The sequence below is a fragment of the Haliotis cracherodii genome, unplaced genomic scaffold (genome assembly GCF_022045235.1).
Source record: "Haliotis cracherodii isolate W230 unplaced genomic scaffold, xgHalCrac1.p SCAF_6, whole genome shotgun sequence".
In the NCBI taxonomy this organism is placed as follows: domain Eukaryota; kingdom Metazoa; phylum Mollusca; class Gastropoda; order Lepetellida; family Haliotidae; genus Haliotis; species Haliotis cracherodii.
Genome location: NW_027266319.1, coordinates 30,224,828 through 30,251,407, shown reverse-complemented (window position 1 = coordinate 30,251,407; position 26,580 = coordinate 30,224,828). Strand labels below are relative to the sequence as shown.

The following is a 26,580-nucleotide window of genomic DNA, read 5'->3' as shown; positions in this document are numbered from 1 at the left end:
TGGTGAACCACTGAGAACTGTTTGTCATGAACTGTGTTTCAGTCATCAGGCATTATCTGTTTGTTGTTTAACGCCACACTTAGCTGATTGGTCAGACAGTTGAAACATGGATTCTGATTGGTCCCTAGGTGTTTACCTTCAGGAAATGGTGATAAATTGTGGAATAAACTGAGCCTATGCTCAGCTGAAGCGTCTGACATTCCACAGGACTGGGATACAGCCTTACATCTCACAGTGATAGACCCATGGTTGATATTTCACTGAAGATTTCGTTCGGAAGTTTATATCATCATCTTGACTTCATAGTTGTCAGAAAATTGTGAAATATTTCATAATATCTCTAAAACTTTGAAGGATTCCACATTTTCTATGATCATAAGGAGTATGATATCTTCCAAAGTGTAGCAAAACACCAAGGAGAGTAATTATCGAAAGTTTAGTTGTACTTGAAAATATGTCAGCATGACAATATCAAGTACTATTTGTGTGACAACATCTCTGAGCAATCAGTTGCTTTCAGTGTGAGTCCCTATCTGGAAACTCAGAATATATATATATATATATATCAAAAGTTGAGTGGTATGTCTTCCCCTTTGGGTAACAATTGATTTAAACATTTTTCCTACAATCGTTAATTACACACTTTCCTGTTGTTTGGGAGAGCCTGAAAACTAGGAATGTTGTTTTTTATCTTCAGTTATATAACATTACCATCTTATCCATGCAAATAATTTTGTCTATTAATTCATTTGTGTTGTATAGCCTTTTCCATTATCTAATCAAAAAACATCAAAAGTTTTCCCAATAATATTTTTTAAAGTTGTAAGTCAATGCTTCCGAAGTAACTCGGCATTCCTCCACTCTTGAATTGATTTTCTCATTCAAAACAAACTGGCAGTCCTCTACACCACAAAGAACTGTGTTGACGACAGGTGAAATACACCGTTGTCAATTGCAGGTGAAGTACACCCGTCTCTCAGCAATCGAGGGTCACTGTCATAAATACCATACCAAGAAATGACATCACCCCACAGAAATGAAATCTACATCCCGTTTCCTTGTAGTTGATAGAATGATACATAAACGAACGTGGGTTTTCAGTGATGTGTCTCGTTCAAAGTGTCGTCAGTTTATCTGCCTGGCGTTTATTCCCGATGAGCAACCTCTGCTATTGTGTGGAGGGTGGGTTTGTAGTACATTCTCATAGTGTGTATGACTTCCGACATTCCGATGTTGTTATACCCCGTGTTAATGGACTGGATTAATGGTCTATTTCATGCGTGATTGAAATTGACATGTTTTACAAAAAAGAATAAACATAAATAACTTAGAAAAGTATGTGTAGAAAAGGATATTTGTTTTTTGTGTTAAGTTTGAAATACTTTAATCTAAATCGGTGCTTTAAGTCTTGTCTGATAAAAGATATTGTGTGAGTGACGTCAAGGGAATGCAATTTAAATATTTCATGAAAGATAGCATGTGCAATACAGAAACTTGATAGTCGTCATAAGACCTGAGGATGAATGATTGATAAAAAATTCCATCAACAAATTCTTTATTTGAATGTCCTCACATAGAAAGGGTCATGATAAAGTCTGGTAAAAGGTTTGATATATAGCCATACACGGGAAGGGGGGTGGGGCACTTTGACAATACATGTTTTGTGTGTTGTTTTATGCCTCACTCAGCAATATTCCAACTATATGATGGTGGTCATATAAATAAATAATCAAGTCTGGACCAGACAATCCAGTGATTGATCTACCAAGCATCAATCTACACAATTAGGATACGATGACATGCATCAACCAAGTCACCGAGCCTGACCACCCGATCCTGTTAGTCGCCTCTTACGACAAGCAAGGGTTGCTGAAGACCAACCTGTATCTTCACGGGACGACAGTAAAAGTTTTTTTCACTACAATATTATACATTTCTCAAACTTTTCATGGGAACTAAGTACACATGTTACAATCAGTATTATATTTCATGGCTAAAATTTTGACTTGTGATGAGGTATAGATGAGTATGTTTACTCAAAATATAAATATATTGAATTAGTAAAAAGTTGATTATTAGAGGTGAATAGATGTGTGGTAGATAGTAACTTAATAAAATAACAGAATATACCAGATTAATTGAAAGTAGTCATTAGGAGGCCAAGGTGGAATATAACTAAGAAGTTCACCAAATTCCAGCCTTCCGGTAGCACTGACCTGATAATCGTGTGCTGGAGAGAGCACGTGAGAGTGCAGGTCTTCAGATAAGCTGCCTAGTTGAGTAAAATATGCTGAATAAATCACTAAGTCCCCTCCATACAAATAGCTATAAAAATTGCCCAAAACACAGTGCTCATCACTCTGAGCATAAGTACCCACAGTAGCCTTGAATACTAAAAAAATAGCCACACTGCTTTCTCAGCAGTTTTTCAACAACTGTTTCCGTCAATGAAGTCTTCTATTCAAACCATTGTTGTGCTGTAATTGTCCAAGACACCGACATATGTTGTTGAGCACCGGTACCTTTCCACCATCGCAAAAACAACCAAGGTATTTAATCAAACTGTGAAATAGAAATTCATTTGCTAGAACGAGATAACAGGCATATCTATGATTGCTGCTGCGTCCTGGCAACTTGTGACACACATCCATGTGCTTATCTCACGAACGGGACGAGTTCATCTCCTATTTAGAATGCCAATATTTCAAATACCTCATCAGCCAGATTCGCAGCAAAGGACATTCATATGCACTGTCTTTACGGAAATGCAAACTGAAATGACGACACTGCACACTTCTACAGCACATTCAGGAAGACAAAGCTAAATATGGAATGGGGAAAAAACAGTCCCCCCCTCAACATGTGTAGCACTTTGCCTTAGAATTTTGATTGTGTTTTTTTTTTAAGTTTCCTTAAATCACAGGAAGACCCAGCTAGGTTTGTGTTTGTTTTGTGTCAGACTGGTACTCTGGTATTCCCCTTGAAGCGGCCATGTTTATTCTTGTTCTAGAGTAGTTTCCTACAAGTTGCGTGCATGATGTCTGCGAACAAAGGTTTTGCACTCATCTGCGTCGTCTGTTTGAATATTTGTGCCATGTGCAGATGCTCAAATGTTTATCACAAGATTTGATTTGGGAAGAATCTTCAATTTTGGGTTGTTTAAATTTGCCCATGGTACTTGCTTTTAAGTTGATAATTTGGAAAATAAATTTGAAAATATTGAAATTGTAAATAATTCTTGTCACATGTCTGTGAATCTGAATTATCAGAATAATTGTGGGTCTGTTAACATGAATTTTAGGTTGAGTGTGGTATGGCATTGTTTATCTTTTCTCCACGCCCAAACCTGTTGTTCTCTCAACATTGTCACACTTGTTTGATAATCATCACTTGAAGTTTTGCCCAAATTCGGTTTACGACAAAACTGAAAATCACAACTTATTATAGATTAGATATTAAATGCTTTATATATAGAAGTCCCTGGTTTTCAATTTTGAAAAAAACTACATGTTTCCTCTTAGTCGTCTGATGCTTGTTTTCGTAAAATAAGAATATGACATTCAGATGATGAAGAATATATGAGCAGGCATTCTACTCTCTTAAGGGACAGCGGGGCAGCAGGTCAAAGTGTTTGCCTGTCATGCCAAAGACCTAGGTTTGATTCCTCACATGAATACAATGTGTGAAGCCCATTTCTGGTGTCCCTGCCGTGATATTGCCGGAATATTCCCAAAAGCGGCATAAAACCATACTCACTCACTATATGAGTGAGTATGATATGCTTGATATGCTGGTAAATTAATTTCCCCTTATTCATAAATACTAATTGTGCTTGTTGATGTTGCAGGTTGCTATCAAGTACATCAAGAAGACCAAGATCCATGACGAGACGGACCTGAACCGTATACGTCGTGAGATCGGCATCCTGTCCAGTCTCAAGCATCCGCACATCGTCAACATCAGGGGAGGTAAGTCATCACTCATACACTTATATCAATGTATTCCTGTCCCCACTGATACTTTACAAACTATATGTGCTACTGTATAATGGCGACTAACATCGAGTTCTAGTGATCATGACAAATGTATTGTGGAGACTGACGTGAAGTACTACTGTCATTACAAATACATAATGGTGACCGATATCAAGTTCTACTGCTCATGACAAATGTATTGTGAAGACTGACGTCAAGTACTACTGTCATTACAACTACATTATAGTGACCGATATCGAGTTCTACTGCTCATGACAAATGTCATGTATTGCTATTGTCATGATAACTATATAATAACAACTTACATCAAGTGCTACTGTCGTGACAACTACAAAAGATCAGAATGAGAAAGTAACGCTTGAAACCATCATCAATATATATATGGCTGATGATCATTGCAGAAGTTGGTTTTGATTGGTCAGTTCCAAATAATCCAAGGTATGTGATCTAGTCATTGAGGATGTGTTGTGTAATTTTCTGCTTGTCGATACAGCACTTTAAAGCATTTCTTGTAACAGTGAAAAAATTAATACCTCTTTACATAGTGCTGCAGGATGGTAGGAATCTGTTATTGAGCTGCTCATTAAAACTATTCAGTATTTGTCCTGAGTCGCATTTCTCTCACTTAATCAACTATCAGCCAATCACACTTGACTGACAAACTTGAAAACGAAAAAAATCCTTGAGAATCGAATTCATTCAGAAAGAGGAAACTTGGCTTTGCCCAGATTAGCAATTAAATGGAAGTTTAATCCAACATGGGGAAGGTGCAAAATTCTACAACAAGCACTGCGAGTGTTACATAATTTGAATTAGGCACAAAATTGTCATGGCTTCCAGGAAGGATTCTATAAATAAACCTTAACGTCCTACATTAGCGTGTAACTGTACATTTAACCGGTCGATGAAGGAAAATTGGATGTTTTAATACTCTGTAGCACAAACCAGTGTTGAGATATTGGAGGGTAGGAATTCCCCGTGACGTGGACTCATACTTAGGCTTAACAGGCTCGTACCAAACAGACGACACTGTTGGCTTTTGTGTTTGGGAGTGAGACAAGGAATGGCTGTGGCATAGCTGAACTGCCTCTTGCAGGGATGTTCAAATGGAAGCGTTTCCTTAAATCATATTTGCCAGTTCTTGCTAATGCATGACTTTGGTTTTAAGTCTTTTGTACCCAATATACACGTTTTGGTCCTGCTCTTTTGAGAACCTAAAATGCTTAGACTCACAAGCCACGGCTCTGCCTGCATGTGAGTTCCTTAATGATCGATGACATGAAAGAAAGATATATTTATCAGATTCCTTACTGCACATGCAGCTCAACACGTTTCTGGCTGCAGCCCAACTGAAACAACTTTTCGCATAATATTGTGTGATGTCACTTCTTGAGGTCATCAAAAACTCAACCCTTGTCCTGATCTGGAGTTTACATGGCTTATGAAATTTGGCTGTCTCGATGAACCTCTCCATACCGTTATGGCGTAGTCAGTATAGTTTAGAGAAATGACCATGAGGTCATCTTTTTCTCTGAAGTATGTTCAGAACGGAAAATAAGTACAAGCCAAAAGATTTTCATCTTAGTCTTGCCCCCTGAAGAGTAAAGAAATGCAAGTTGTAGCCACCATAAGGGGCGCCAGGGTAGCCTAGTGGTTAAAGCGGTCGCTCGTCACCCCGAAGATCCTGGTTTGAATCCAGACATGAGTTCAATGTGTAAAGCCCATTTCTGGTGTTCCCCGCCGTGATATTGCTGGAATTTTGCTAAAAGCGGCGTAAGACCTCACTCACCCACCCACCCACCCACTCACCCACTCACCCACTCACCCACTCACTCACTCACTCACTCACTGAATCCCATTGTTATGAAAGCATAACCAGTTCCTGTTCCTGTTCCCCGGACGCTTGTGAAGGAACCCGTACAGATTGATGAACATTTGGTGCGTCAAAATGGTGATGATAATATTGAGAACTGTTTTCAACAAAATAAATTCAGTAAGATAGTGAGTGAGGTGGTTTTCACACCGCTTTGAACAGTATCCTAGTTATATCACACCATGTCGGCTTAATGTGGGAGGATTGTTTGTTTGTTGTTTAACGTTGCCCTCAGCAATATTCAAGCTATGTGACCGTGATCTGTAAATAATGGAGTCTGGACCAGGCAATCCAGTGATTGACATCATGAGCATCGATCCAGGCAATTGGCATACGATGACGTGCATCAAGCAAGTCAGCAAGCCTGACCACCCGATCCCGTTAATCGCCTCTTACGACAAGTATAGTCCCCTTTTACAGAAAGCATGGATTGTTGAATCTAACCTGGATTTTCACGGGTTAATGTGGGGGGAAGTCTGAAGTGATGCAGGTCTCAGATGTTAACCACTTTGTAAGTAAGATAACATCAAGATAAGACTATAGATTACTTGAGTCAATCTTATCAACATTTCTTGCCTTTTTTTATGATTCAAATATTCTTTACCAGTATTAAAACACAAACATTACAGGTGCAACAGTGTATGTTGAACTGAATGGTCTACAGACCTCCATGGCTGACATTCAATACAAAATCTGTTCTGGGGGCTAAAACATTGTCTTACTTTTTATGTTAGTGTTTAGATAACTTTGTTATTTTGATGTTAAATATTTGTTTGTCATAATAATGGATCTATTTAGTGTGGAATGTAGTCTCATATAAAAAATGTTAATGGATAACATTTTGGATGTACATCACAAAATGATCTATGAAAATGTCAAGATCTTTTAACAGTGCTTGTATCTTTCCTGTGAGCAGACAAAAAGGCCATAATAGAGTCATCAGGTTTTGATGCCCCCTCTCCTTCCTACAAAACATGGGCGGTCGGGTAGCCTAATGGTTAAAGCATTCGCTCGTCACGCCGAAGACCCGGGTTCGAGTCCCGACATGGGTACAATGTGTGAAGCCCATTTCTGCTGTCCCCCGTCGCGCACGCACACACGCACACGCACATGCACATGCACATGCACACACTTGTAACATGTGTTTTCTTATGAAATATGGCATGACGACAGATTATCTCTTGTAATTTTGCATGATAGATTAACTTCAGTAATATGAAAGAATGGGATGGTCCTTAACTTCTTTTGAGTTGTATAATTAATTCAATGTGGCCAAATGTATTCTGATATTTGTTTGGGTTTTATTCAAATATCTTGCAAAGTCTGCCTTACAGAAAGAATTTTATGCCCAAAGTATTTTGAATTATTTGAACATCTCACAGCATGTTACATGTACCTATTTCACATACACAAGTACAACACTGGTCTGCAGTGGACTTGAACAGCGGCAAGCTGGATTGTGTTCAGGTGTTTGCACAAACTAAGAAACACACTGACACATATGCTTATTATGAAATTCAAAAGAGCTTCATCTTTCTATTTTTCACAAAGAACGTATGGTAGAAGTTAGGCAGTGTGGTTGTCGGAAGAAAGTTGTTTAACCAGTTTGAAGTTCACGGACATCTTGTATAAGACATGTGATAGATCTGAGAGTGAAGGCCAGTTCACACAGCCGTACAGAAATGGCTGTAGTTGTTTCACACTCTCAACACAGCATGGACATGGAGATATTAGATGCGTAAGGGTGGACTGTATAAAGGAGGACCTGTCGAAACAAAATACTTGAAGGCTCTCTCCAAAAATGTTGTCAGTTTTCTTTTAGCCCTTTGACAGTAATGTTAAATGTAAGCTCAACTTTCTTGCCAGGCTACATGATACCTTCAGTTTTTCAGACAATTTGTTCCGAAACATGTATCAGTTCAAAATACACAGCTCTGAAAATTCAGATTGATATGTTTTATGTGACAATACTGAACATAAAAAAGTTAGGATCATTAATATTTTGGGGGAAATTGTATGCTGAGTCTTCACTACAAAAATATATCTCCCAAATATTCATGATCCCTCTCTGTTTTGTTCAGTATATTTCAAAAGAACCAGGCAATTAAATTCTGGTATCATATATCTGTCACATATATATTAACATTTCAGGCTGTCAGCATAGACCACGAAATTAACAATCTTTCAACTCGCCTATTTGTAATTTTGAGAGCGCCCTGGGCGCTTATTATGTAGAATATGGTATGTGAAATGTTATACAGAAAGCTGATCAGCTCAGGTGGGTGGGGGAGGGTTGTGAGATTCACATGTTTCTTAATTGACACAAACATCCCTCCTGATTCAATAGGCAATGAAGGAAAAGATGTGATTAAGGCCTCGTGGTTAAAGTGTTTGCTCACCACACCGAAGGCCCTGGTTCAATTCCTCACATGGGTACGATGTGTGAAGCCCATTTCTGGTGTCTCCCGCAGTGATATTGCTGGAAGATTGGCGTAAAACCATACTCACTCGCTCATTCAGGTAGCGATTTATTTCTCTTGAGATTTTTGGTTTGGGACTTGATATACATCTGCATATGGTTTAAACTTGGCTAGACCAGTTTATTTCCTTGTTAATGATGAGCCCATACTTGCTTTCAGAATGTTCTTTTTTGTTTAAAAACACATCAAAAATGCTTTTGATTGAAAATGTACTCATTTTGAATATGTTATGTTTGTATATATTTAATCAAAACTCTGATTTTGATATAGATCTCATTGTTGATAGAAAATCTCATCCGTTTTGGCGTTAAAATGAGTTTTTCCAACAAATTCTTACCATTGATTGTTATGTAGTATAAATGTATTTGGTTTGTAAGTACACTGAAGAGTGATCTCTGTATTACATTAAAAATAGATTTCTTTTTGGTGAGATAAGGAGTGAGAGACTGACTGAGGTTTAATTTAGATTTTATTTTATTTAACGACAAATTCCTCTCAAAAATAAGATCCAGAAGCTTAAATACGGTCACTTTGGCATTGATCAGATGAATACACCAAAACTGAATTTCTTGAATAATGGTAGCAAATAATCAGTTTGTTGTAGTGTTCTTTAAATTAGGAGTGAGTGGGTGGGTTCGTTTTAATGTCACTTTGAAGTATATTTGGAGCTGCATTCTGACTATTACATACATAAAAGTCACACAGTAAATAGAAGTCGGCCAGCTAGCCTGAATTTTGAAGTAACTCATCTGTGAAGTCAATGATTTTATCAGCAAGAGATCAATTCTACAAAATCAATTTATTGTCTTCATGTATGCTAGTAAATCACACAGATCCATATCTTTAAAGAACAACATAATGTGAGCTATGAAATAAATGTATTGTTTAACCCAGCCAAATCATCCCCTCTTAAATCTCCATCAGGTATGTCATGTCCGTCAGATGTCGTACCTATTGAGATTTATGGCTATATTCCCATCCAGTTGCGTTGTATATCTACTTGTCAATAACTGTCACAGGTGATATTAACGAGGCAGAGGCACCCCACTGACCTGATAGCTGACCTCAGCTAATTTGGTTAATCACCTGTTAGAGTCACTTCAAACCTGGGGTCTTGCTGCAAGAGCTGACCTCCATGTTGTCCTTGATGGGAGCTGCCCTCTGTTAATGCCAGGTCAGCCGGGATTCCGGTAGCCAGGAAATTAATAGTTGAGCCTGGCTAGTTCGAAATAAGCCTGAAATGCTTGTAGCATGATAATTCTTATTGCTGGCATGCCAAGACCTCCTCCATTGTGCCCTGTTCGGAGTGGATGTGAAAGTCTTAAGAGATTTCTTTGAATTAGCCTTGAGGTGACCCAATCACATTTCCTGATAGAGTGAGTGAGTGAGTGAGTTTGCTTTACTCCACATTGAACAGTGTTTCAGTTAAGTCATGATATCGGTTAGTGAGAATAGTTTTACACCGCTTTTAGCAATATTCTAGCTATATATCGTGAGGGGCGCCGAAAATGGGCTTCACACATTGTACCCATGAGGGGAATCAAACCCGGATCTTCGGTGTGAACACTTTAACCACCAGGCTACCCAACCGCACCACTTATCAGTTAAATGTGGAAGGAGAGATCAAAGTGATGCAGGTACATTTACTGTTTAGTGATGCTGTGGTGAATCTTGTTGACACCTCGTTGGAACACACCTTGCAACAATGTGGTTTAATGTTGTGTTCAAGATTATTGAACTTATAACGACATGCATGCATATGTGTGTGTTGCTGCTTGTACTAGCCTGGACTTATTCAGGTTTCCTAGTGTTAGCCAACTGAGATACCATGCCGCAGTTTAGCATGGATAAAGTTGTGTCCCTTGGGCACTCCAGAAACCAATGAACGTGGGTTTGAATCCCAATTTGCCCTGATTATGTTTCTAGGTCCCTTATCACCATACCCATGCTCAAGGGTTTCACTGAAGGGTAAACGTCTGAGACCTGCATCACTTCAGCTTTCCTCCCACATTTAGCTGACACGCCGTGATATAACTGGAATGTTGTTCAAAGTGGCATTAATCCCAACTCACACACTCATTCACTGTCTTCATTCGACTAATCAAAATCAAGTGGGAACAATGGTGGATTGTTGGTCATCACACCTGACGCAGTGGATCGTTTCTTTTTCTGTCAACCAGTCTGCTGTGATGTTACTAGAATATGCTAGCACTATAAATCGGCATCAGTCCGAACTAGTACAAGCAGCCACACACACACACACACACACACACACACACACACACACACACACACACACACACACACACATGTGCATGCACGTTGCTATATAAGTGCAATAATCTTGGACACGACATTAAACCCAATTTCACCTCACCTCACCTCACTAGAATATTGCTGACTCTGCATCAAACAAGTCACACTATGAATTTGTAAACCTGTGAACCTTTAAGAAATATCTACACTGTTGTATGAAATTTTGATCAATGATTAGTGAATTACATACCATTTTTTTTTCTTTGGCATATCAATATCTGTAGTTATAATCTTCTTAAGGTCACCTTCACATAAATTCTGTGTCTGGGTTGATATGCAACATACCCACAATCCTAGCTGTTCCTACTACTTTCGTTACAACCAATAACAATGTTACTTCCTTGAATGTAAAACTAATCACACCCTTGTAGATCAACAAAATGTTTGTTCCTCAAACAAAATTAGGTAAATGGATTGCCACGTAACAAAAACACCTTTGAGTTAGTCAGGAATTAGCAGTGGAGTTTCTTCCCCGATAACATGAGGGGGCCACGCTACTCCGCCACACCCATCAACTCAAAATGGATGTGGTTAGCACAGAATTAACTTTAGTTTGTTTTGTGTAAATTTAGCTGTTTGATCGGAGGATTCTGGAGAGTCCAAAGAAGGCTTTATTTTCTGTAAGACGGCAAGATTGTAGACAGTATTTGCAGACCGGTACAGACGCTAGGGCAGGGGACGTGAAACTTGGGCTAATCCCCAAAGAAAAACAAAGGTTTTACGCTCATCATCCACAGCGGTGAATTGAGGACCAGTTGACATATCAAGGTGTGACCTGTTTGCATGCTGCAATGCGGCCATTGAATCGTGACGGTAACTCTGCCCCTTTCTGTGGGCTGAAACTAAAGCATGTACTATCAATTCCAACCATCCGCAACACAACATTTGCTGGATTTGAATAAATATTTGTGAGAGTTTATTAAATTTGCCTGTCCAATTTTTGGCAAAGATTGTGAAAGTTAGTCAATATTTTTGCGAATGTTTACATGGAAGGTCTTTTGTTGTAGGTATTGTGATGGATTTTGTTTAGATTTTTGGATTAGTTTTGATAAACAAAGAATTCTAGTGGCGTTCTGACGTTGGTGTTCGGATTCCAGAAGAACACTGATGATGGAACCATCTCCTGTGTGTTGATGTTGGGATCATGTTTCTGACGTTTGTCGTGTGATGATGCGTCTTTCGTGTTTGTTTCAGCATTTACATTTATTGACCCTATGATTTTTGCTGTGTCAAAGTTGTCACATATGGTATGGGAGGATTTGTTGTATTGGTTGAAAGTATTAATTAATCCTTTCATCCATCTCATCGGTTCTTGAAACACAGCCACAGATAAACACTGATATTCCATATTTGTGTAGGTTGTGTACATGTGTTAAACCGTATTGAATCATTTTCCCAGGAATTATCATGTTTGTGATTTAAAATCTGGTTGTTTTTGCCTTAGTTTCATAAAAAGAAAATATTTAGTCTTGAAAATTCCTTTGTAGAAAGAAGTGAAGTTGATCCGATACATTACCTTGGATTCTTGTTTCAAGTTTTTAAACATTGTTCTTGAATGAATCAATATGTCTACTGCTTTTTCAATTTACATTGTTGAGAATGTCCATTCCCATGCTTCGCCCCTATTATGGTTCTAGGTTTGTCAGCACCATACCCGTGCTCGTGGGTATCACCGGAGTGGTAAACGTCTGAGACTTGTATCACTTAGGGCTTTCCTCCCACATTAAGCTGACACGCCGTGATGTAACTGGAATACTGTTAAAAGCTGCGTTATATGTAAACCCAACTCACCCACCCATTCCCATGCAAAGTGGCTGTGGAGACTGGCCAAGTGGTTGAAGTGTTCACTCACCTCACCACAAGACCCTGGTTCAATTCCCTGCATATATATGTATCATGTGTAAAGCTCATTCATCGTCTCATTCAGAGATGTTCATGGAAGAGACCTTCTCAAAGAAACTTGAGCAATTGAATTTGTTCCTGAAAATATCCTGCACTGAAAATGTTCTCAACATGAACTCAACACATTCTGAAATTGATCTACTCAAAACTCTTTTGCTATTTGTGTTTCTAGGTATTTTTTTTACAAATTCTGAAAAAGATCATTTCAAAAGGTCTTTATTTATTTTCCAGGTATTTTTCCTTCAGCCGCAAAAATATTTCTTTGGCAAAATGGCTATAATGAGTCATTGGACATTGCTGCGTAATCGGCAAACTGTCCATGTTTGTTCAGGCATTGACGACAGGGGTGATGTGCTGTCGCCAGGATTAGCATGTTTTTATCAGCTTTTGACTTAGTGACCCAAACAGTTCTACCTGTTCAGAGACAAGCTGCCTGGGAACTCCACTAACTTCCCCCGAACATAGTTTTTTACACATTTCAGCAAAGACTTGTTCCCATGTAAGGTTTGAACTTTCGTTTTGAAAATGTTACGGCACAAACAATGTGTCTTTGTTGTTATTGATAATATGATTCTATGCCGAAACTGGCACATTCCACAATTCATGATATTGAATGGGAGTATGCTGCATGATCTGAATCCAAATGCCGGCAAGATCTAGATGTATTTAGTGTTTGATTTATCAGAGTAATCACTTACTGGGGGGCGGTCGGGTTGCCTAGTGGTTGAAGCTTTCGCTCGTCACGCCGAAGACCCGGGTTCGATTCCCGACATGGGTACAATGTGTGAAGCTCATTTCTGGTGTCTCCCGCTGGAATATTGCCAAAAGCGGCGTAAAACCATACTCAATCACTTACTGGGTGATGGTTATATGTAATATTTGAACATACAAACAGGTTTTGAATTGGCGACGGAGTTGACATGGATTTGGAACTGCTTTTTTCTTTTGATGCCACGTTTTGGTACAGATACCCACACCTTTATCCAGCAAGTGATCAACAACTGGGTTGGATGTGGTTGAATAGCTAAGATTTACCTACACAAGCATGCAACAATAAACAAGTATGAAAGACAGTGTGTTAATTGGGACCATAGTCTCAGCTGACTAGAGGGAGTCAATATTTGATGGTCTTTTAAACATGACAGATCTGTGAATCAGTGGTATCTATAATGGATGCATCGTTGAATATTTCATCGACATCAGACGCGATGCATTGTTGAATATTTCATTTTGATGTCAGACATGCCTTAGTCAGTAGGATTAATTGTGTACATTGTTGAAGATCAATTTCTATGATTGACAACAAACTCTAAAATAGGAATTAAATGAGTTGTGGATTTGGTTTATAAACATCAGTTAGATCCATGTTTACGGCTAATGCTGTTAAAAGTGTAGGATTTCATTAAGGATTCTTGATGTTGTTATTTCAAGGTGGTTTGTGTTTTATGTTAATATAATTTTGAGTTTGGTAAAGGAAATCTGAATGTAAACTAACAAGTTTGTTTATGATATTGAATAACAGTACTAATCATCCATATTAGGGATTGTTATGACACACAGGGCCAGGATAATGATGTATTCATAGTTTTAAATATGCTAACAGACAGTTTAAAGAGGTGAGTTACCCAGGTGGAAGGTGAGTTAAATGCTGGCCACAGAGCATTGTCAGCTATATGCATATATAGGTAGCTTCACACTTACAATCTTATAAGCAGGTCACAAGGACCTGATAACATAAGGTTAAATCAGTTACCATGGTTACGGTAATAATAGCAAAAAATAAACAATATTCTTGTTTCATGGCTTTTTTATAATTGTGCCAAATTACATAACTAGGCAAAGTTATGAAAGGAAAATATCGTCATGGTAGATTTTAGGTCAATTTCTTTTAAAACAAACTTTTAAAATGTTCAAATTAGTATGTATCAAAGTGAAAACAGCAGTTTGCAGAAGTATCTGTTTGTTGGCAGGCAAGACTTATTTTTTTAATGTAATCTAAATGAATAAAGGGTGATAGTCATGTAATTGCCATATTTGGTAAAAATGTCAGTTTTTGCAAAAAACACGTTTTTGTGTGTACAGTGTCTGATATATGTTTTTTTATTTTCATCACATTCATATTCCATGACCATAGAAGCTATGTGTCTGTTTTCACAATAATATTTTTGAATAAAGAGAATGTCAGGGCAAATACATTCATTATTAATGATTCTGTTCAAAGAGTACATTAATTTAAGGATTATCTCAGAGCACACACAACAGAGGTTGAGACAAAATGCCCAACCATGATGCAGTCCCATTAACCAACTCAATATTGCATGTCGAATGAAGACCGCCAATCAATGTTCAAGCTATTGATTTCGACATTCCTCACATATTTCTATGATTGTCAGTTGCGAAGGCGGACCCTGTACTCGCCAGCTGTCCAGGACACATATTTACCTGTGTGGGTTGATGTACAGGTGGATAATTGCTTATGCAGCCGGCAAAAATAATATGATGTCTACAGCATTGAAAAAAATCAGTAATGCACATTAAGATTTTCGGCTTAACTTCAGGTAAGCAATACAAGCGATAACTGCCTGAGTGGAAATATTACAGTATTATGAAATATGATTAATATCAACATGAAGTAACCATGCAAAAATGTTATTTGAAAGACAGAAATTCAGAATGTTGGCTTGATAAGACAGGAATTGATCTAAAATCAACCTGCATACATGCACAATTGTATATTACAACTTGATCTGGAAAAAACATATCAAGATTTAAAAATCATGGATCCTTACAAGGCTGCTATAAGTGTCAGGAATAGAATTCCGGGGGGGGGGGGGGGGGGGGGGGGGGAGAGGAGGAGGATTAGAAGATGGGGGGGAAGGGAGGAGGATGATTAGAGGATGGGGGGGGGGGGGAGGATTAGAGGATGGCAAAACAATTTTCAAGAAAGTCAAGATATTTTAACCTATTTTAAAAAAAAAAAATCATGATATGAAATAATTCTTCATTAGGCTGACTCGTGAATACATTATCAAATTACCTTGTGAAATGTTAACCAAGCCACTCAACAAAGCACTCATTTGATGAGTCAGGGAGGGTTTGGCAAGAATGAGTCCAGCTTTGGCATCACATAATCTGATATGAATATGGCATCAGCATTATGTCACCACTTAAAGAGTTTCTGCTGCTGCTGGACGGAGGATTGGCCTGGGCCTGCCTGCAGAGTTTCTGCAAGTGGTGCCATGCACTGGTAGCAGATATATTACCTGCATGATCAGTGCATTATAGAGTCAGTCTGACTGACTGGGTGGTGGTAGGGAATAAATAATGAAAGAGATTGATTGGTCTTGTTTGCTGGTGATGCAATGATTAATGGAAATGTTCTTTGTTTGAATTTTTTTTAAAGGTTTAGATGTGTTGTATTCTTGTGTGAACCACATTTGATTATTTTGAGTTGGAATAGACTGGATTGACCATTTTATAGAATAGAAAGCTGGTCAAGCTGTGTCCAAGGGGTGGCATTATAATGTTTGTTTTGAATGCATGTTGGGCGTCGCAAAAAGATCATGAACCTAGTGCCTCTCATGCTTGTACACCTGTTGTAATACCTGAGGCTGACCACATGGATGAAGTGAGTGAGTGAGTATGGTTTTACGCCGCTTTTAGCAATATTCCAGCAATATCACAGCGGGCGACACCAGAAATGGGCTTCACACATTGTACCCATGTCGGGAATCGAACCCAGGTCTTCGACATGACGAGCGAACGGACATGGATGAAGATATGTACTGCATTGCTGTCTATGCCAGCAAAGGAGACAAGAATAGATTTTAGCGCCATGTACATAAAACATAGGTTTAGTCTTTCTTGGATATGATCTATAAACAGAAGGGTTTAGAATGAGGTCATCAGCAACAACAATCATCACAAATAACCTTGACATAAAAAATTAAAAATTATATTTGGTGCAGAATCTTTAACATATTTTATGTAATTAACGACATACCAGGACACAGGTGTATGCTCTAAATGCTATGTGTACATGTGATCCATTTTCTTTCCATGGTTTACTGTTGGAGTTTTTTTCATCAACCACACCTCCATTAAGTGTTGACGTTACCGTTCCTGATGCTGAATATTGAACGATGTTGAGGCAAATATCAATGAAGAGTTTATAGCAGTTACGTTGTTCCAACACTCTTTCTCACTACTTGTCAGACTTAATAAATTTCTTCAAATTTGTTGAACCTGATCTAGCGTATATTTCATATCCTTTGGAAAAACGTACATGTTTGATGAAGAATTATTCTCATTCCTGTAACTCTTCAAGCACAAACATGGAAAGTCAGGCCAAGCCTATTTGGTAGACAATTATTAAACAGGATTTCATAAATACTCAGCAAATACATAAACCATCTAAATTTGGCCGTGTCAATATTGCGTGTCTTTCTTGTCATAATTGTTAAGACGGTTGTGAGACAACCTGTGTTTCTCTGTTAGACATTCCTTGTAATAACTGCTCGGGAGGGGTTTAACCATACACAGCATAAACAAATGTTTGCCGATGTACATACGGTGTTGAACACGACGTACCGGTAAACGCCTTCTTAGATCACAGTGCTTTAGCTTTCTGTGCTATTTGGTGCGCTTGCCAAGAAAAATAGGAATGTTTATATGAAGTCAAATGCACTATACAAGATTAAAACTTTGCAGCATCCAAAAGATGTGCCATGTTGTGTTGCTCCTCTTATGCGCATCAGAATTTGAGGAGCAGTGGGGTGCACCCATCCCCTTTTAGAAACCTATAATACAGATATAAACAAAACATAACTAAATGATTGTGTGGCAATTATAATAATAAAATGACTAATGATTATCTAACAAATACAAATACTAATAAATTGCAAGTTGCAGATATGGTGTTCTTAAAACCAAAAAATGTGGTGAGGTTGATCAAGTTTAACCAAAATTGTATCCGGATTTAAAATGGTTGTAGATTTGGTAAAACATTGCTTTGACACTAGTGAAACAATTATGGTAAAGCAGTATCATTTCCTTTAATGAATGATAGAAATTATTGGATTTATCCGTTTCCTTGAAAAGACCAGTGGACAGTATATAGGAAAGGAATTCTTTTTTTCTAGTGATTTCAGAGACCTTATTTGTATGTTATGTATAGTACTCAAAACAAGTAAGAAACACCAAAATTGGAAGGCAGTGTTGCAGTGCCCATCAATTATGACAGATTAACTTTTGTCATATGAAAAAAATGGACGTGCTTTAACTTCATTTAAGTAGAGTATGACAGCTTGATTGGTGGTAGGGTTCAATGTCATGGTGAACTGCTATTAGATTAGACTGCTATTAGTCTCTGGTTGGAATTTTTCACTGGCCATTGATTAATTTTTTTTGTGTGGAGAGCTTCATGAAATCTTTATCTCCCTATATATATGCTACTCAAAAGAAGTTAAAGAATGCCGGAACACCCGAATCCGGTGTTCCTTAGCGTCATTTGAGTAATATATGTGAAAAGACTCTTGAATTGTCTCAAGATTCCATGTCATGATAAAGTGCAGTTTGATTGACGCATGTCGATGTCATTTTGTTTTGACATATACACACTGTGGTCTCATATGGTAATAATTGAGGGTCAGAGCGTTCATTTCGACGCATAATCTAGGGTACATAACACACTGACATTTGCTCAAAGAATGCTGCACTTACGGCATGAATGCATTTGAATTGGCTGGTAAAGACAGGTGTTGGCTCCCTGTTACGGTAATGCACAATCTGAATATTTCATTAAACACGTTTGAATGAATTTTCTGCATAAGCCACCGGCATATTATTTAAACTGGCTTAAAATACTGGGAACAGCTGAATTGACAGTGGTGTTTAGTTGTTTTAGATAATCCATCTTGTTGTATCTTATTTGTAACTCTGTGACATTATCTTTATGAAGGGATGTAACCTCTCTCTTGCATGAACAGTTTCATGAATGCCACATTATCTTTGAGACTCAAATCTCTGTTAGCTGATGATAGGTGAGAGTTTTTAAGTCACCTCTGCAGCACTGATGCACATACACACATATGCACATTTGCAGAACGCCAGTGCACTTCCTAATCTGTTTGATGAGATGCTTCACACGCAGTGTCTTGAGTGCACATCATCGTCCTGTAACTCGCTTCTGACTCACGGTAGAGGTAATTTCATTGGCCAGAGGTGACATGAAGTTGGTCAGGGATGAAACTAGATGGAGGCATCTAATCAAGATACAGTCATCCTATAGCAATACATAAATGGCTAAACGGCTATTAAATCTTCGTACTGTGAAGGGAAGTAATTGAGAAGGGTGGGCCCGTTTGGCACATGATCAGACATTGAGGTGTGGTTTGGGGAAGATGAACTAAGAACTATTTTGATATTATTGTTTGCGATTCTACCGTCTCTGCTTTTGCGGAAATGTGTGATATTGTATAAGGTGTTGACACAGGAGATGGGGCAGCTTCGGATGCCTGTGACACAGGCGATGACGCAGCGTGTGATAGGCACCATGAACAAACATCTAGGACAAAAGTGGAGAAGAGGAAAGATTTTTTTCCTAAATTTTGATAACATCATCTGCTATTTTTTAAGGCATGTATTTTTGTCTTCACTGCCATAAATTGAAGTGAATTAATAAGCATGAACTCACAACAACAATATTTCTTTTCTTTTCCTTTTTCAACTTATTAAGAATATTGTTTTCAAGAGGGGAGTATTTTTGAATATTTGAAAATATTAGTTGTCAGGTCTTATGTAGGAATATCTTCTGTAGTACAATGAATAAGTCACATCCACACTATTTCACCATACGGTGAGTATTGAGTGGAGTGAGTGAGTATGGTTTTACACTGTTTTTAGCAATATTCAAGCAATATCATGGCGAGGGACACCAGAAATGGGCTTCGAACATTGTACCCATATCGGGAATCGAACTCTGGTTTTCTGCGTGACGAGCGAACACTTTACCCACCAGGCTACCCAACCGCCCCATTGAATTTAGTGAAGAAAAAGTTTCAATTACAGATTTCAACTATTTTATTGTTTCATTGTGATGTTTCAGTAGGATATTTCAGTGCCGATGCTAGTCCCGTTATCACATGGTTAATAATGATTCCTGAAATTTAGCATTGAAGAAGTTCAAAGCCATTACTAAATTCTGTCTTCCTTGATGCTACAGCTTCTTAAGATGCAACTTAAAAATACTCTAATATATATAGTGTATAGGGAAGTAGTATTTCACTTTGTCAATTTCAAGTCCACCTTAACCTGATGATGTCACTGGACAGAATATCTCCCTTAAGATCTGTGTTTGTGAAAGGTGTGTTTTGTGTAACATGTTAAACTGAGCTGCTGACTCGTCCACGCTTGGATGACCAGGGCCGTGGGCTGTATCTCCCAGTGTGACTAATCTATGTTTATTGATTGACTCACACTGACGTGGAGCATTGTTTCATACCCAAGTGCCATGTCATGACTCTTTGTCATCAGTGTTGCCACGTAGTTGGCGGATACCGTCGCCAATGACAATAACCACAGCAAATCAATACTTACTGTATAGATTTTATCAGTCTTGGCATGGCATGTCATGTCAAACATGTTGTTGTTATCGACTGGTGCTATATTCAATACATCAGTACAAGTATTGTCTGTCAAGATGACATAAAGTGCATCTGTACATTTAAAAAAATTTTAGTAAGGTCATAGTAATTTTTTGCTTGTTTTGCGGATTTTTAAAAAAAATTGAACAATATTTTTTATTAAGCCTCATTTTGAATTATTTTTTAACAAAACATTAAAGAAAGATTTTTTTTATTTTTTTTATTTTAACACAAACAGCGTATTGAATTAATACTTATTCAAAATGTATTGATTATTTTCTCACTTGTTATCCTATAATCATGTTTCAATGAATTGTTTCTATGTCTGTGCAGAATCTGTGTGTGAGTGAGTGAGTTTGGGTCCCTTTGAATAGCGTTTATATCATGCAGTAAAGTTGTATGTGATAAGCATTGTAAATAGTCGCAGGGGACTGCCACAAACACATCTCATTCTTGTATGAGCGAACGTTTGCTAGTCTCCCCTGCTTTCTCCTATGTGTAATCCTCCGAGGGACCGATGGGGACCCGTGATAGAATGTGTCCCCATCACCCCATTGCTGTTCAGAAGAAGGGATTGAATGGGGAACACGGGACTCCTGGTTAGAATTGGTCACAAGCAACATGTGATGGTTGGTCGTTAGATGCATCCGACTCTGTGACAAGGTTGATGGTGTGTCATCATACTCTGATGGCATGGATCACAACATCAGTCATTGGATTTTCTGGTCCAGATTCAATTATTTACAAGCTGATGTCATATGGCTTTATATTGCTGACTGTGACATTAAATAAAAAATGTTCACATTACAAATGTAACAAATAATGTATGCATTTATGATGCACCAAATCTATACTAAAGCATGCAAAAAGTGCTACATTAATACCAACCCCACTCAAAAAAATCAGTTTGCACTCAATTTTCTTTCTCAGCTCCCTGAGGAGTATGCATATACATGTATATGTCAACAATATCAACAATATCTGAAACGTACACAAAGACTGGAAATACAAAACAGTTATTTCCCAGGTGTTGACACTTATGTCCAAAAAATTTAAAAGGGAAGTTCTTACTTTCATTGTCACATGTGTGCAATACATGTGATGCTGAAATTTATTTTAACCCATACAACGGAATGGATAATGGTGCTATTTGCTGTGCAGAGTTGCAACCCTTGGGCAGCCCAGAAACCAAATCCTGGTTCGCCCTGATTCTCTTTCTAGGCTTGTCAGCACTATTCCCGTCCTCGTGAGTTCTACAAAAGTGGTAAAATGTCGAAGTCCTGCATCACTTCAGGCTTTTGACCCACATTAAGCTGACACGCCGAGATGTCACTGGATTACTGTTCAAAGTGGCCTAAAACCCACCTCACTCACTCACTCACTCACTCACTTTTTACACATAAATTGTTTATAGTACACAACAGAATGACAATGTCTACCCGAAAAACAAAACTATTTGTCGGTTGGCCTCTAATATTGGATGGTTGGAGGGTCATGCATAGTAAGCCTTTAAGAGGGAGGCCAGATTTTGACACAAGCTATCAGCATAAGCTATAATACATCCTGTAACACCGATAGAACATCTTCCCACAAAGGACCACTGTCTACCAAACAATACAAATGTATAATGACAAGATCCCAAGTGTTTTTCTTGTCTTAATGCGTAAACATACAAGCTTGTTTGTAAATATATTAGTGAATACTGTTGCTCCATATTAGCCTAACCTCAGGAAGAAACCATGGTAAAAAAGAACATTTAAACAGAATAATTGTGAGCATTGACGTATTTTGTTTCTGTTGCACATAAATTCCTCACATTAACATTTGTAATCTCTTGTAACAAACCGGTGCATTTCAAAGACAAAGGTTTAACCGTTTTAGTTTTTTACTGTTTATTTACTGCTAAATTGTTGAGCTTCTTAAACAGGAAAGATCTTTTGGGTACATTGGTTTGGGATTGACTTGCTAATTGAGGATTATTTTAAAGGATTATGGTGAAGGTTGGATATGGAAGTAGATCAAAGGAACTCTGTAAGAAAAAGCTGCAATTTGCAACATTCAAAACAGATCTGACGAACCGAAGAATTACAATTATGTAAAACAAAAAGTAGTTTATTGAGTTTTTACAAAATATGGATATTTAAGACAAATCATTCATTGCTGATGAGAAACAAAAGTTATGGTTTTTGTCCTTTGACTGAAAGTTCCAATAAAGTCTAAATCTCAGACAGCTGGCACCTATGAAGTTCCAGGTTAGAATTGGTATTCAGCAACCCATGCTTGTCTTGGGAGGCGACTAATGGGATCAGGTGATCAGACTCACTCATTAACTGATGCATGTCATCGTATCCCAATTGCATGGATCGATGCTCATAATATTAATCACTGGATTGTCTGGTCCAGACTTGATTATTAAACAGCCCGCCATTATTTATTTACATATTGCTGAGTGTGCAGTTTAACAACAAACAAAAACAAGACAGCAACAGCTGGAGACCTTGTCCTTCACAAGACAAGGACATTATTTAATATCAATGAAAACTTTCTATAAATATACCAGTTACATAAACATGTTTGGAGTATTTTACCGATATTTGAAACTATTTTAAGCACTGTTTTATGATAGGTATGACCTTTGATGAGTGGCAGATGTTGTTATGCGACGGTGTGCAGGTAGCCGGTGTTTACCTGTAGAAACGAGCATAGACTACTCTTATAGATCTACATGTGGCAACAGGTGGAGTAGCCGATAACGAACCTACAGGTGGGCTCTGATATATTGTCCTGACGACAAGTAGCCTAGCAACATGGGTTAATGCTGGTGGTAGTGACAGATACAAAAATGCTAAACATACCAAAAATTTTGATAGAAATGTATGATTTCTCCATACCAAAAATATTCACATTTTGGTAAAAATAAGTTACGGCAAATATGGCATTCAGATAGAATAACAAAGAAATTATGTTTAGTGAAGTGTTGGCATAAGTTTGTGGGTCATGTTTAGGCAGAGTGTTGTTTTATAAGCATAAAAAGCTTTGTTTAAGATGAAAGGAAATGTAATATTCTGTGACAAAGCAATGATGGAAATGTTCGGTTTATGGCTTAATAATTTAATTGGTGGTTTGAAAAAATCTGGATATCTATATCACAGTAAATCAGATACGCAGGGAGGTTAAAGCGGCTGAACTGCTCTGTGGAAAAAGTACAAGATGACAGATTTATTATTGACAGCTTCCTGTTGATTAAAATCTGAAAATTTATTATCTATGTTTCTTTTTCCAAAGCCAAATATCTTAATCTGAGCTCTTCAAACTTCAAAGAATGGTTGTGTTAGCTTGTACACTTGATATGTTGTAAATTTGAAGCTTATGCAGTGGGTGGCATGTTTATGACCAAACATTGCAAACGTTGCAGCAGCACTTGTCATTGAAATTAAAGTCCAGCTATTAGATTTTGTTAAACTGTTTATGTTAAAATTGTTGGAACATTTTTTTTAGTGAAATTAATACATTTAACTTACAGGTTTTGTTTAAACTGTATATATTTGTAGTTACAGCAGCCATTTCAAATGAAAGACATGTTGTTTATGTGATAGGTTTTGTTTAAATGGTGTATGTTTGGAGTTCCAGCAACACTTTTCAGTGAAATTAATGTTTTGTTATTTAAAACGTTTGTTGTTTTTCATTTTGTTAGATTAACAAACATTTAAGGAAATAACATGTCTGGCTACATAAATAATGCATCCAAAGATGTGCTGGCAACACCTTCAGAGAAATTTGTGACAATATTTGGCTAATATGGATTGTTTTGTTTTTATTTATCAGCTCCAAAAGCATGTAATTAATTTTTAGAAATGTGTAGACACATTTCACATAATAATTCGTTTCTGTTCATTCTTTGATGCTAAAGTAAATTTATGTTGTGTGTCCAGGTATAAGGGATTATGTTTTATTAGTGTCTTTTCAAAAGGTTTCTCCAGTGCATCAAACAGTATGTTATTTGTATTTATGAAACTAGTCATTTTCTTAGCAAGTAAACGTGAATGTTAAGGCATAAAAGTTGTCAAACTGCTAATCAATCTAGTAAATGAAACAAACATTTTGAAGTGTGGTATTGAATTAAAGTATAGTAAGAAAACAGTCATTGACCTTACAGAGGTCATCTTCAAGGGCAGTGACCTGTTGATAGCAAATAATACTCAACCTCTCCATAGAAAATACTCAATAATATGGGACGAAAGCACTTTAAAGTATGCCGTGTCTGTTTACATGAATGTAGAGAGAGATCTGACCTATATATGTATTATAGGAACATTTACCAAGGCTTAATAACTTCTTCTTTTCAATTTTATTAAGCACACATGATAAGGGCCTGTTTTGTGCTGTGTCTCAGTCTGTCAGTGACCGTAGCATATTGCCTCTTGACTGATAAATTGATTGGTGATAAACAACAGTTCGATGTACAATAAAATAGATATTTGGATTTCAGAATTGGGCATGTCAAGTTGGGTACAAGCGGCATCTTTTTGTCTTCTCTTTGATACCCTTTATGATGAGACCCGTGAAGATTCTGGGGTAGAATAGGTCTTCAGCAACCCATGCTTGACATAAAAGGCGACTATGCTTGTTGTAAAAGACAACTAACGGGATCGGGTGGTCAGGCTTGCTGACTTGGTTGATGCATGTCATCGATCCCAATTGCGTGGATCGATGCTCATGACATTAATCACTGGAATGTCAACGTCCAGACTCGATTATTTACAGACCGCCGTCATATAGATGGAATATTGCTGAGTGCGGCGTTAAACAACAAACCAACCAACCAACCAACCAACCAACCAATCAACCAACCAACCAACCAACCAACCAACCAACCTTTATGATGAAAACGTTGTCCAACTCAAAAATATGCCAGTTTGGTGGTATTAGTTTCAAAGACATTTAGGAAAGTGTTAATGGTTTGAATGTTAGCTTTGACAGTTATGTGAGAACAGTATTTAATTTCTGCTTAAGTGCAGAAGTATTCATGTCATGTCATGTCATGTCAGTTGTGCAGGTGATGACGCCATGGGTTTATTGTTCAGTATTGATCAGTGTTGATTGCTAAAAGTTGATGACTTGGCAAAACAAGGTGAAACATGTCACATGTGCGTGTCGGTAAACAGCATGGACATCAATATTTTATGTTAGTTCATAAAAGGAACTCCAACAGGTCACTTTAACTTTGTTTTCTTGAATTTGGAAGTTGTATGGTTAATCACCGAAGATTAAGTGTCAAAATAAAAAAGCAGCCATGATTGTATTTACAGTAAGACCATATTCCTTTCTTTGATTGAAAATAAACCAAGAAGACAACTGACTGGTTGATGCATTTGTCATGGTAGGAATACCAATGTTATTCAGTTCGTGTTTGGGCTTTTTTTAATTAGTTGGTTTACAGAATATCCAAAAGAAATCAGTTTGGCATGGGAAAATAATTTTTTGTATAAAATCTGACATTGGTCAGACAAGTCTTATTTTTAGTTTTATGGGAATTCTGACATGACATATATATACATGTATACTTTGGTCTTAAAGGCTGTGACAATGGAACTTGTTCTTTTTATAGTGTGACTTAGGGCTTGGACAAGTCCAAATTTACTACCCGGGTACACATCCCCCTATTACCCGACCCTACCCGGGTACCCGCTGTAGGTCTCAAGAAAGAGGTACAAAATGTCTGCTTGGGAAACGTTTGACTGTACTCCTGTCAAAATATATTTAGATACACGTATAATCCGATCTGGTCATGCATCCACTGAAGTTGAATGAAGTTATATAATTATCCAAACATACAAAGTCAGAAGGATTGTGTGTATAGTCAGAAAGAAATGCCAACATTAGTGACTTGGAGTGTAACCAGGGAGTTCTAAGTATTTTTTGCCATTAAACAATATAATCACGTGACTAACCACGGGTCTGGGTAGTCCTTTGGGTACCCCAGTCCTACTCAGTACCCACCCGACCCGAGTACCAGAGTTACCCGTCCCAGCCCTAGTGTGACTAATAAGTGTTTGGTTGCAGAGCTTGTCAGTTACCCCATGTTATGTTTCAAGATGTATGTGCAGGCTGTACACACTATTATAGGATCTCTGCTTTGCCCAAGCTTGATACATGACAATCATCTGATCAGAACTACCAACATTTTGGTGTCATTTATTGGTCAGTTAAGAGCTACATCTTGACATTAAGTGGCCTAAGCAAAGGAAGGGTCAGTTTCAAGGGTCTTCAAGAAGTTTAAACCAGCCTCTGTGTCAGTGTTGTCCAGCTGTGGATCAAGAGGTCAGTCAGACCACTGGTCAAGGAGGAGGTATTAGCCCACATTTGCTGTA

General features: G+C 37.8%; 1 protein-coding gene across 1 annotated transcript in view; it reads left to right on the top strand.

The window, feature by feature from the left end:
* Nucleotides 1–26,580, top strand: part of LOC139445021 (NUAK family SNF1-like kinase 1) — a 74,329-nt gene that overhangs the window by 28,027 nt on the left and 19,722 nt on the right. Inside the window, exon 2 of the mRNA XM_071226080.1 lies at nucleotides 3,848–3,968. Within this exon, the coding sequence (XP_071082181.1) occupies nucleotides 3,848–3,968 (121 nt within the window). The remainder of the gene's footprint in view (nucleotides 1–3,847; nucleotides 3,969–26,580) is intronic.